The sequence below is a fragment of the Castanea sativa genome, chromosome 6 (genome assembly GCF_040712315.1).
Source record: "Castanea sativa cultivar Marrone di Chiusa Pesio chromosome 6, ASM4071231v1".
Classification (NCBI taxonomy): domain Eukaryota; kingdom Viridiplantae; phylum Streptophyta; class Magnoliopsida; order Fagales; family Fagaceae; genus Castanea; species Castanea sativa.
This window is the reverse complement of record NC_134018.1, coordinates 48,674,125-48,688,521: the sequence shown is the minus strand read 5'-3', so window position 1 is coordinate 48,688,521 and position 14,397 is coordinate 48,674,125. Positions and strand designations below refer to the sequence as shown.

At 33.2% G+C, this 14,397-nt stretch overlaps 1 protein-coding gene across 1 annotated transcript; it reads right to left on the bottom strand.

Annotated features, from left to right (window-relative positions):
* Window positions 1-2,247: 2,247 nt before the first annotated feature.
* Window positions 2,248-4,435, bottom strand: LOC142640106 (uncharacterized). Its single transcript, XM_075814199.1, has 4 exons — window positions 4,379-4,435; window positions 4,091-4,198; window positions 3,835-3,940; window positions 2,248-2,399 (listed from the first exon to the last, which is right to left on the bottom strand). Exons 1-4 carry the CDS (start codon window positions 4,433-4,435, stop codon window positions 2,248-2,250), a joined length of 423 nt encoding a protein of 140 aa, XP_075670314.1.
* Between the last annotated feature and the right edge of the window lie 9,962 nt (window positions 4,436-14,397).

Here is a 14,397-nt window from a genome sequence, read left to right as displayed (position 1 = left end):
TCTACCAACAATATTCTTTTAAGAAACTCAAGATCCAAAGTTGTAGAAGTTGCTGCCACATTCTAGTCAACAAGGGTGCTAGAAATCTAAACCTTCAAGGATGGTCTTGGAGTCATAGACTAGAGGTTTGTGTGATTCAAAGCTTCAGTATCAAATGTACTGAAGAGTAAAGCGTGAACTGGAGGTTAATGTTGGAGTAGGTCCACATCAAAGAAGTTTGAAGGTTTCAAAATTAGGTTTTATAATCATAGTTAAGTTTATTACTAATCAATATTTTTTATTGTAAACTTCTATTTGATATAGTAGATTATTCTTCTTGGAATATTTTTCCCCAAGTATTTTTTAACCTTGAAACTGGTTTGTTTCATTGGTTTTTCCTAAGTCATCATATTTGTGTCTTATTTACTTTTTCACTACATGATATAAATGATGAATGTTTAACCTAATGCCTACATAATTGACTTAAGTATCAACTTGATAATAAAATTAGGTTAAACATTGTGCGTTTAAGAGTCTAATAACTAACTCCAGTTTACAACTACAAAAGCTAAGCCATTTTGTAGATGTATTCTAGTTATATAATGTATTATAAATCCAGTTTAAAACACTAATATTACTATTTTTGTGTGTATTCTAATAAGTATTACTGTTTACTCAAAAAAAAAAAACAAACATGCATAATACTAAGATTTTGTTACAATTCAAACCATCTAATATATTAACCATTTTTTTTTTTACATTAGAGTCATATAACTAAACCTTTTGTTAATATATGCAATATAAATTCTCATATATATGAAAATAATGAAGTTACTACTAATTTTGTAATAAAAAACCTATAAAATAGTTTCTAAAAAAAACTTATAAAGTTTTGTGGCAATCAATGTGATTGGTGCTATATCAATAACATAATATAAATTTCTTAATTATTTTTTTTGTATTCAAAAGTTGACACATTCCTTTTTAAGATTTGCGTAGTAAAATTTCAATATCCATTATGTCATTTAATATAAATAAAGATATAAATCACGTAAAAATTGAAATTTATCTACCATGCATGCTTTATATAGATTTGTTTCAACCGTTTAAATCTACTAATAATAAAAACTATTAAATACATTTTTTTTAAATAGTGGCTCCATTAACTTTAATAGGTTGACACTCTACCATAATATATAAATCTATATAATTAACCACCGCTCCCCCTTGGTGCAGTGGTCACTCTACAAGTATAAATGTTTGTGGGGTGTGAGGAGTAAAGACCGGGATTCAAGTCTCTAAGAGAAAGCTTTACACACATATACACTTAGATTAGATTAGAGTAGAAATTCTATCTTGTATCAAAATAAATAAATAAATTAATCAGTATATATATGATTTTTGTTGTTGTCCATAAATTCCATACTTACACTTTCTCATAAAGGAGTGGAAAACTCTTTGTGACCATCTCGTCTTCATGGTTGCACTTTCTCATAAAGGATCTGAATGACTCTTTGTGACAATCTCTTCGTCAATATAGCACTTCCTCAAAAAGTATCCGAAAGACTCTGTGATAAATGCAATCTTTCAAGAGTGAAAAGGACGTTGTATCAACAAAAAAAAAAAAAAAAAGTGAGAAGGACGTGGGAATTTAAGGTGATGTTTGGTTCGTATTTAATGTATATTCATTTTCACTTTTTTATTTTTTTTTGTACTTATTTTCTCTTTCTCAAATTTTGTACTTATTTTCTCTTTCTAACTCATTTTATGTTTGGCACAAACTTTCTTGTCTATTGTTTTTTTCCCACTTTTCAAGTAAAAAAATCAACACAAACTTTGAGTTTTCTTTTTTATATTACAAAAATACTACTATATTAATTTTCAGTGAAAAAGAAAAAGACAAGAAGGTGTATTCATTTTAGTGAAAATGAAAAACACACAAACTCTGCATATTTTTCTTTCTTAATATATACTTATCAAAAAAAAAATCCTTAGTTACAATAGGTGCGCATCCATCAATTTTAGAGTTTATTCCATAAAATTAAAAATAAAATAAGAAGAAAAGAAAGAAGGGACTCTAATAGAGCATCACTCCATCATAGTTTTTATTATTGTACATAAAAATGGTGTGGCTGAGGCACTTTAATAGGATGCCACTCTATCATATATACTGTGACATCAGAGTTCTATAATTTTGTTTTTGGTTGGATGTAAAGAATTTGGAGGTGATCATCTCCCAACCAGATACCATCGTTTTGGGATGTTATTTTAGGCATCGGAATCTTTTGACGAATCAGATATTATCTTCTGGATCAATCGGGTAGTCTCTTCCTCAGACATAGTGTCAGCTGTGCTCTGCCTCTGAGATTGAGCATAGGTCTCAAAGAATTCCTTGTTTTCTTTCTCCAGCTCATTCCACACTGCAATTAAATTTATGCATGGCTTAACGTTACCATTGTTCTCGTACAATAATCCTCCCTTTGTGTGTGTGAAACTTTTTTTTTTCTTAAAGTATGTTTCGAAAATCTCTTCCCTCTTGTATTTTTTGTTTTAAAAAAAAAAAATTGGACATAAATTTCTATAATGGTCCCCTTAAATTTTTACTAAAGGTCTGTTTGAGAACAGTTTATTTAGTAGAAATTGAAAATTTTTTACTGAAAATAATGTAGATAAAGCTAAAAATTAGTTGAAATAGTACAGTAAAACTTATGAATAATACCAAAAAGTGCAATGAAACTCATGAATAGTAGTAAAAATAAACTAAATAGTAAAAGAAGCTGTCCAGTATAAGTTTATCCCAAACACAACCTAAAAACACGTAATACAATTATATACTTGATTAATGCATTTTTCGTTCTTTAAAATTACTCTTTTATCATATATCTCAGTAAATTAAAGTATATTTAATGGACATCACACGTAATATAATTATATTTTATTTTTATTACATTGTATTTTTTAGACATGTCAATGACTTAATATTTTTTTGGCTGCAAAGATGTAATCACTTATTTGATGTAAATATTTTTGTTTATATAAAAAAATATCATATGTTAAATCAAAATTAAAAATATTTTATGTATAATATATAAATATATATGTGTGTGTGTGTTATATTTTGGATTTAATTTTTTTTTTTTATATTTACCTTGGCATCTAAAAAATTTTCAGGCTCCGCTACTATCTATTAGTACATAATTTAGTCTGTAACAAACAAACTAAGCTGCCCTAATCTATTTGTGAGATAAGCTTAATCAAGCCAAAGCCACAAGCTATTTTACAAAAGATAATGCTAAAGCCACGGGTTATTATACAAATTGTTGATATATTAAGGACATGTTTTGGTTGGTTAGTTTGTGTAATGTTGTTTGAGTATTTTTGATATACGTTTAAGTAAAACAATGTAGTGAATTGTGTGTAAAGTTGTTTAAAATATGTAGAAATATGTTAGAACTTAGCTACCAAACACCCCTTAAGTAATTATTAATAAGTAAAAATATAATATTAGTGGTGAACTAAACTCAAATGAAAACTAATAAAAATTTATTACATCAATAGCTTATAAAATAATTTATGCTTATATATAGCATTATTCTTTATATAACCAAACCAGAGGAAAGTGCTATATATCTACTGGTATAGTGCATCCTGTTTGAGAATCTTGTCAAAGTTTCAAGCCATCCTCAAGCTAGCATTTATTACTCAACTAATAAGGTTTTTCCTTTTGCAGATCTCTCTCTTTTGTGTGTCTATGTGTCTATGAGTGAGTTTGCACGTGTTCTTTGCGAGCTTGCGATGACCATACGTCTTCTATACGAGCAAGAAATCATTAAGAGAGAGTTAAGGGAAACAAACCAGTGGAGATGATAACAGGGTTGATATTTGCATGTTTTGAAAGGGCTTCCATGCACTCTTCTTTAGTCATGTGGAACGTCAGACAAGTCTCTATCAGGTGATGTACCTATAAAAAGTAGCTTCGATCATTAACCAAATGCAAAAACAAAACTGAATTAACATACGTATATGAGGGGCAGAGAATAGTCCGATATCCTATAACATGTACGTACGTAGTCCCATGTGTATATACGTAGTCCGATATCTCAGTACGTACCAGGTGTATGTATGAGGCTGCAGAAGAGTCCCCCAAGTAGCGAGTGAAAGAATTACTCGTGCAATAAGATGAGTATTTCAGCTGAGGTGGAGAACTGTATATATGGAACTATAATAAGGTGGAAGGGTTCAGTAGTCAGTAGAGTGGAGCTAGCTAGGTATCACATGTGGGATATAGATAATAATTGGTTGTGATGAGCTTAGAGAGATGACTTTTTGATTCGTACGATGTTATCTGGCAGCGTTCCTTGACACGTTACCCGACCAGAAATTCTCCAATAAAACAAACCCAAACCCCACGTTTGGTCGGTTCGACTTCAAAGTGATGACCCAAGGACAACGACATTTTTATGGTAATGTGTCATGTCTTTATAGTTTAAGGGTTTGATTCATATATATGTCCTTAAAATATATATATATATATATATATATATATATATATGTTAATCATCTATTATAAGAAAATTTTTATGAATAATTAAGAAAATTGTTAAAAATAGTTAATTAATTTTTTTTTCATAAAAAATTTCTTAAAATGATTTACTAATGTATGTCTTTAGAGCATATGTTAGTAAAACTAATAGTTTAATTAACTCCCTTTGACTCTTGTCTTTCTTCCACTGTCTACTTGTAAGTGCACAATTTGTACTCGGATCCAAAAACAAGTGATGTGTTCACACTCAAATAGTTTTATACAATAAAATTTGTAGAGTATGAGTTTGAAACCTAGGTTTGGGATGTTGGAAAGTTAATCAACAGGCTAGAATGCCGTTATCTATGCAAGTGATGGATGAATACGACAGGAAAACCCTCCTCGGATGTAAGCCGAGGACAATTTGTATAGTATTTCTTTCTCTAAGCAAAAAATTACAATTTTTTAGTTTTCAACCAAGAAGAAGATCCCCCTCTTCTTTCCTCTCTCGTCTTCTTATATCCTTCTTCTTCTTCTCTGTTTCATCCACGTGTAACACAAATCTTTCTCTCAGATACTTGTCCCATCCACCACATTCTCAAAGTCTTCAAATAATAGCTAGAAGGCTGAATTCTACTGTTCAGATGTCATTTCTCTATTAATGAGGCCAGGGAGGTAGATGCAGGGCCTTTAATGCGGTGGTAACAACTTTTTCGTCAGATATTTCTCACACGTTCCTGCTTCTAAAGGGTGCTTGGATCACACCTTTACCCAATAGATCTTCCAGAATTCTGCCTCTAAACCGTTTAGCAAGTCTCAGGGCCTTTACTGGGCCTGTCCGAGGAGACACTCCTCCTCGGACAACTCCTCGGACCTCTATAGTGCGGACTGACCTGTGGGCCTAGAGACCTCGATTAAACAGACTTGCACCAACTAACCAGGCCCAAAACCCAAACGTTTATTCAAGCACTTTTACCCCCACACTACCTATCTAATATTAAAAAAAAATTGTCATTGAAGTAATTTAACTATTAATTAAAATAATTTTACATGTATTAATTGAATAAAAATTATTTGTCACACGTTAAATGTTTTTCTTTATACTTCATCAATCAAAGCTTGACCATGTCTCTTGTTATTTTCATATAGAGTGATAAAAAATAATAAATTGAAAAAAAAATCATATGAATGATGTACTGCAATTAGTAAAATATAAAGTGGTGGGACATACACGTGTAAGTAACGTCCCATAAAAGATTTATGACCTGTTTTGATTTAGGAAAAATGAGGGAAAGTAGAGCAAAATTTGTCAAAAATTAGACTAATTTCCTACTAATTCTACTCTACTCCTCTTCACCCCCCCCCCCCTTCAATCCAAAAGGACCCTTAAATATTTGGTTTAATTAATGTAACAGCTCCACTCCAACTGTAAAGGATTAGTGGGAGAAGCAATCTTAAAGTCCCACATTGCTTGGAGAAGCACATGAGAATGTGCTTATAAAGAGTGTTCTCCCTTTAATGTGTAAAGGTCTTTTCTCCACATCTCTATAATTCTAACATTTTTTTTCAACGAAATTTTCTTTTTTGAAATTAGTTACTCTAAAATTTCAAATTTTCAAAGCAAGCATTACAAAAAATAATTTTGTGAAATTTGAGCTTTTTTACCAATGATTTTGACATATGATGGCACAAAGATTGATATATAGGTTTAAGAACAAGGTGTAACTCTCATATAGATAGAGAAATTTGGGCTTTATTGAATTTTGAGAGTTGTGTGTTGTGGTTAGAATCTTTCTCATTAACTAAGCCTTTTGCCTTTGTATTCATTTGCAAAATCTTGTTCAATTCCATCCAAGCTTGATTTTGTTTGAATTTTCTTGGAAGAAGAAGCTAGCGGTTCACCAGCCACTACATCTAGGAGTTCCACCAAATCATTAAACCTAGTGGTTGTTTGCTCTTTGATTTGTGATTTACTAGCCACTAGATCGATGAAGAATCTTTCCAACATATTGTTATGACCTAAGTGTTGGATAAATTATTTGAATTTAGTTTAGTGATAGAATATCCTAGATAGATTAGTATTGTTATATATTTGTATTTAATTTAAGAGAAATGATATGTTTTAGGATAAGATTAGTTCTTATGTTTTAGGATTTGTTGATGAGATTATCTCATCGTTGGCTATTTATGTACATAAAATGCATAAATGAGGGTTAAGCAGAAAAATAACCAAAAATGTCTATGTCCTCTTTCAAGTTCAGGAGATTGATCCTCTCAAATTAACTACACTATTAATTTATTTCTAAGCTCACAACATTTGGTATCAAAGCCAATAGATCCATCTAGTTATAAACAATAATAAAAATTTGCTGCCTTTCTCATTCCAGCAAACCACAGAAAATCCACCCTCTAAATCACCATCTACCAAAAGACTATCGCCTTCCTCATCTTACCACCATTCATAACCCCCACCCCCCCCCCCCCCCCACCCCCGGCCAAAAAAAAAATTGCCGCATCATGTTTGGGTATCCATAGCACAATCAACCACCACTTATGAACAAGCCTTCAAGGATCCAAGGCATGCTTTTCAAAACTTGTGTGCAACAGTAGATCGATTGGGCATCCGAATTGAATCATTGCAATATGTCAAAAGAACAACCAACGACTTTGAAGGTAGTGCTTTACAAATTCAAGCCAATACTATGGACTCATCAAATTTTTCAATAGAAGTATCGATGCCAACAACAAGTGTTGCTTCGGCTTTAGTTCAACAAAAACCTACTAAGGAACATGAACAAGAGAATTAGGTTCTACAAGAAAGTTATTCATTAGATGGTGCACATGCAAAAAAGTTTGAGTTTGATGATTGCTTTATGATCAGTGATTCACCGGCCTCTTCATCCAGGGATCCCACCTTATTCTCAAACCTGGTGGCTCTGTTGATTGGCACTCATGTAGGCTCATCTTGCATTCAAATTATGGGGTCCTGAGCAGATTCCTTTTTTTTATTTTACAAAAAATGGGAAAAGGAGAATTTTAATTTATATTCTTCTCATTGAGACATATGGTCGATGCCAAATTAGGAGTTTTTTTCAAATATCTCCCTTGCACTTTTTTTTTTCTTTTTTTTCTTTTTTTTTTTTGAGAAACTCTCCCTCTTGCACTCTTGATTTGAACATTTAAGCCACAAAATTTTATATTTGGGACAAAGCAAACTTTTGTAAACAATTTCTTTCAAAGCCTAATGGATGGTTCTTGTCATTGCTATTATTCCAACATGGATCAGTTTCACACCAAGAAAAGCCTAACTTTGAAGAAGGAGCCTAAGTCTGTTTAATTTGAACTGGATGATCTCAGCTTTAAGTACTCGGGTAATTAATTGTGTTGCCCAATGTTTTGAAGGTAAGCAGCTTCCACAATTCTTGGATGAAGACCTCAGGTTGATGGAGAGGATGCATGCACCAGTGTGCGACGAGGCTTCAATTATTCAGGGCAGCATAATGATTTTGTATCGTATAGGCCCACCCAGAATGGTTGGTGATGGTTTAAGTTGCTTGTATTAGTTAGATAGTTATGGATGTAGAGATCAGATTCTTGCTGATTTTTCTTTAGCCACACGTCTTAAATGTCCTAAATATAGGTGTAAAAGTACCCAAAAGAATTGTCATGTGTTATTAAATTTTACAACAAATAATCAATTTGAGTAGAACTTTTATAAATTTTTAATAATATATTTGTAATCTTACTCTCATAAACGGTTACTACTTTTTTTTTTAAAGCTCATAGTAAGTTCCTTAAAAGACTTTTTTTTTCATGTTTTTTCAAGAGGCAAAATTCCTTTACGTTTGACAAATAGTATACGTGTAAGTTAATAAAAACCTAATAAAAATTTTAGGAGGAATGCCAAAAGTCTTGTAAATATTAGTAAATAAAGAAGGTATTAGTAAATATTTCCAAAACACATGTAACATCATTTGAAAATGCAATCAAACATTTCACTTCAAACCCTTTTTGAAAAAGAAAATTGGCTGATATATATAAATATATATATATATATATATGATCTCTAAAGGAGGTCCCCCCCTTCAATGTCCACACTCAAAACTTTGAACAAAAGCTAAAATGAATTAGTAATTGACATCCTTGTCTTCTATCAAGAGGATTTGAGGGACCTTTTATTCTCCAATAACAGGGCGACAGCACAAGTTATTCATCATAGAAGATTTGAAGGACCATTTATTCACCAATGATAAGTCGACAGCACAACCTATTCTCCAATCATAGAGCGACAGCACAAGCTATTCTCCAATCGTAGGGCGACAGCACAAGCTAATTCTCCAATGATAGGGCGACAGCACAAGAAGCTAGCTAGTTTTGCAAAATAAGCTGCTGACCCTCCATAAAATCTTGTAATGGAGGGGTTTCCAATCGAGTACAGCTTTTGTTTTCCTTACTCGTGATTTTATTTGGCAGTGTGTCTGATGTTAACCAATCGTGGCTTTATTTGGATAATAAGGTAGCTTTTGGATTGCGTCCACACATTTGGACATTTTGCGTTTCAGCCTTTTTTTTTTTTTTTTGACCAGTGTCTGGTGCACTATTTATGGGACATAAATAATATATCAAGACATATAAACAGTATTTTTTAATGTGAACAGTAACCGGAAATTATTTTCAATTTTCCGTTTTCAACAAAATAAACGATATTTAAATACACCCTAAAGGTAGGCTAAGAAAAAATGGATTTGAAACCAATGACCCGATTTGAACTCAAAAAAAAATACCAGATTTAACTTGGGACTCAGAGTAAAGAACGAGTCAATTTGTAACCAACCTACTTAACTTTGGATTGGGTTAACATGTGACCCAATCCGATCCGACCCGTTTTTAAAGTGATCCCCTCGGCATAGCAAATTCAAATGAGACATTACAATATATTCATTCTTAACATCTTCACATACATATTTAGTATTTATGGTAATAATATAGCATAAAAAAAAATGATCCACAACATTTAGATTTTTTTTCCTTATTCTTTTATGTTAATGGTGAACTAATAGATTTATTGGATTGTGTAAACATAAGAATTTATGTATTATTTAACATTTTATTTTTACTATTTTGTTATATGTTTCCTTATCTTTGTTTTGAAAAGAAGACAAAAATAATATAAATTATATAATCATATTAGCTATTGTTGTTATTACTTTATTTTTGTCTGCATGTGAAAAAATATGGGTTAACATGTAACCCGATCAACCCAATTTGCTCGTAACCCTTTTAGGACAACCCGGTTCTGACTTGAACCTAATATGATTTGTATCCCAATGAACTTGAACCAAACTAGACCCGACCCACTTGATGGGTTTGTTATGTGGGTGGAAAATTCACATTTTGTCTTCATAATCTTAGTATATATATTATTGGATGGATCTATACAAGCATATCTCATTCACACTCGAGAGTCACAACTTTGATGCAAGGTTCGCTTATTGTCCTCAATCACATTTGTGGCTAATATGAAATATGCCAAATACTAGGATATCTTCCATTAAAGCTCATGATAAACAATAAGTGTAAGAGCGTAACAAATTTCACAACTATTTTCACAATTGTTGAAATGACAGATTATGAGTGATGCACAATAAAAAAGATATCAACGGTGATCCTATGTAAAAGTATTGAACCAATTACAATCTGTCACCTCAACAAATTGCAAAAAATTTTGCATGTAGCACAGTTACATGTAAAATGGTTAACCGTCGACATAGTAGCTTAGGTTTGTCCATGTCCAATGATGATGAATATGATTAAAGTTGGATTTGACATCTGATATTGATAAAATTGTGAAAATCCTAAGCCCTTCAATAAACAAGCATATAATCACACAGAGAGAGAGAGAGAGAGAGAGAGAGAGAGAGAGAGAGAGAGAGAGAGAGAGAGAGAGAGAGAGAGAGAGAGTGTGTGTGTGTGTGTGTGTGTGTGTGTGTGTAACTTTAACCAATATTTTGACAAATTAATCTATTATTAGGTTTCATTTTTTTTCTTATATTTTACATGTTTACAAAATTTCAAAATGATCAAAGATCAATAACTATGTCATCTATAAAATATTTTTTTTTAAATAGGGTTTTGTATTTCAAAATATACATAAAAGGAAATTTTAGTAAGTAATATTCAATTGGCATAAAATTTGGAATGCATGATGAGAACATGGAGAACATGTAATCCAACAATAGAATTTTCAAAATATTAATTCAATATAGAGTTAGTAAGTGGTGTAATACTACTTAAAGTTACCCCACGTATAACTTGATCCTATCTTATATATATTTTATGTTCCATGTATTTTACTTTTAACTAAAAATTAGAGTCATGTAACTTAATTGGTTAGCACATTCCGAGATTCAAATTTTCTCACTCTCAATTATTAACATATCAAAAAAGAAAAATAAGATGAGAGGAAATTTTATCCCAAAATAAAGAAACCCTAAAAATTCCACAATAACCAACTAGGACCTCAAAATCATACAAACTTTCCAACTTCACAAGTCACCTTCGAACATTTACTACTTACCATGACCTCAAAATATGTGTCCTTACTAGGACCTCATAATCTACTATCAAGGACCACCAACATTTGTTGTTCAATGATGTTGTCAACCTTCAAGGACCAGTTGCCAGAGTAATTCTACAATCACACTTTTTTCATAATTATTTTAGGATTTTTATTAACATGTGCCCTTAATAAACTATTTTAAGAAATTTTTTATAGAAAAATGAAAAATTTATCAACTTTTTTGACAGTTTTTTCAATTCTCCATAATATCTATTTCCAAAAATAGATGATTAATGTGTCTTAAGGGCACACATTAAATTATGATTAGTTGTTTGTCACTTTCACATGTACTCACCCTTTTTTTTTCACCATTCACAATATATCATATTAGAATTATGACAAAATTAAGGCACATATGGCTGTATCTTTTTTTTGTTCTATATTCGCACTTACCATTTTTTGTTTTGATCAAGCTTAGATCCAAGGGATGGCAATGGGGTGAGATGGGGCCGAAGGATGGGTCTTCACCCCTGCCCCGCATAGTTTTTTCTTACCCCATCCCTGTCCTGTCTCGCATGATGGGGAAGATTATCTTGAGCCTTGGAGCCACGCGAAGCCTCGCCCCACCTCGTAAAATTCTATTTCTTGTTAATTTTCCTCACAATTATTACAATTTTAAAAAAACTATAAAACATATTGTGTTAATAAAAATATATTTGAAATTACAACTAAATTTATCTCATCAAATCAAACTAATTTTTAGCAAAAACTGAATAATATTATGCAAGTGTTAAAAAGATAATATCACCAAAAAAAAAATCTCATAGTATAACACATAACAAAATATAAATAGAGAGCCACGTTAGGTAGAATAAAATAAGCTAAATTGATATGTTTGTTTGAATAGTAGGGTTTTAGGGTATGAACAATTTATAATTATAACATTTATCAACAAGGGGTGGGGCGGGGTGGGTCTAAAAAGTCTAAACTCATCCCTGCCTCACCCTATGGTGCGGGGCTAAAATCTCACCCCATCCCCACCTCATCACCTCTGCGGGGCGAGGAAAACCCGCACGGGGCGAAGCGGGTAGGGGCAGGTCAATCAAAGGAGGGCAAAACTGTCATCCCTCATCCAATGTCTAGACAAGTCCTTTCCTCTTATGATGTATAACTTGTCCCAATCTTCACGGACATCACTTACAACTATTATCCTAAAATACTATGATTATTGCTATTAGTTTTGCTACATTTTTTTTTTAGAATAATTTCAGCTACAATTATTGTACTTTGAATATGATACGTTCAATTTCAATTATCAAGGACCAATTATACTTTCAGTTTCAGTTTCAGCTGCCATAATTTTTCAGTGGAGTGTGTGGTGTGATTTGTGTTATAATTTCATTCTCTCTCCTTTTTGTGTTCATGTATTTATTTTTATAATTTTTTAAAAAAAATAGTAGTTGTCTCACATTGCTAGAGTATGCATGGATGAGGTTGGGTCGGGTTGATGAGACTTTTCAACCCAACTCACCATGGTGAGTTAAAAAAAAAAAATTCCAACCCACGTAAATTGAGTTGGACCCATGGATTTTATTAGTATTATTATTATTATTATTATTATTATTATTATAGGCATAAAGAGCCCAAGAGTATATATTGGGTCGTGGATCTTGTCTGAAGACGCTTAATAGTCCAAAGACAAGTAGGCGATAGGGAAGAGATACGAGTCAGAGTGCCACGAGAAAATTATGACTGCGAAGGTTTGGGAAGGAAGCCTGAGAGGAATGCCTCTTCGGCTAAGCAGAGCAGAGGTCAGAAGGTTTGGTCTGCCATCAAGAGCAACACTCTGAAAAATTCTACTATTAGGGATAAGCATCAGGGGAGCATAGGACAAAGGGAAGCTAAGAAATATCTAAGGGAAAGCTGCTACTACCGCATTGAATGCTCTGCAGCTAACTCTCTGGCTGCATTGATGTGGATGTGATACCTGAACAATGATAATTAGCCTTACAGTTACCCCCCAAAGGCTTCGGGAAGGTGCTGATGGGAAAAGAATCAAAACCAGCAACTTGACTTACATGTGGAGGGTGGAGATGAAGAAAAGAGGAGTATATAAGAAAGAAAGAAGTCCCTTACAAGGGGGGATCGGAGGATTGGAAGAAAAAACACTGTAGGAACAAGAACTGAAATTGTAATCCATTCTAAGTGCAATATATACAAGAACTATTTTTCTCGGACATTGCCGAGGAAGGATTTCTTCACATAATACTTGTTTTTCTTTGCTTCCTTGTCATCTTTAGTCCATCATAACCCTTGTTCAATTCATTAAAGCCTAGTTTTTAGCTCATTCTCTACAAATTCATTGTGTTGGACTTTTTGGGCCTTAATCCTATTATCTTCTTAGGCTTAAGACCCAAACCACGCCCTTATAATTGGCGCCGTCTGTGGGAAACTACTTGAGCTTTAGTGAAACTATCGTTCAGTCATGGTGGGTTCAGGGCCAAACCGAAAGGAGTCTGTAGGGTCCCAATGTCAAGATCAGTTTCTCAATCTTAAGCGAAGGAGGGACCGGGAGGTTAGTGTGCATACCACACATACCAATAAGAGCCAGTCTAGAAGTGGGAGTCACGTCCCTCACGAGGCAACTACTAGAAGTATGTAGTTAGAAATTGATCATTTGCAAAGGAAGTTACGCCGTGAGCGACGTGGAGGAACTCCTTCAAGTTTTGACCATTCCTCTGATGGTGAAAGTGACAATAGTTACCGGCCTAGGTCAAGGACTCCTCCTAGTGTGTCTTTTATGTGTGATGAGGAGCGTCGTGGTAGGTGGAAAGGGAAGAGTCCGTCCCATAAGGGTCTGGGCAACGATGCCATGAGCAAGGCTCTAAATCAAATCTCCAAATCACCTTTTACCAAGAGAATAGAGAGAGGAAAGCTTCATCGGTGGTTTTTATCAGCTGATGTTTGCCATGTATAATAGCAAGATAGACCCTGTGGAGCACGTGAGCCATTTCAATTAGAGAATGGTTGTTCACTCTAAGAATGAGACTTTGATGTGCAAGGTGTTTCCATCCAGTCTAGGGCCAGTGGCAATGAGATGGTTTGATGGTCTGAAGGAAGGTTCTATTAATTCCTTTAAGGAGTTTACAAGGGTCTTTGGCTCTCGATTTGTAACTTGTAGTAAGGTTCCTCGGCCTTTAGACTCTCTGCTGTCTATGAATATGTGAGAGGAAAAAACCTTGAAGATGTACTCTGACAGATACTGGGAGATGTTTAATGAGATTGATGGGGATTTTGATGACGTGGCTATAAGAACATTCAAGGTCGCCCTACCTAC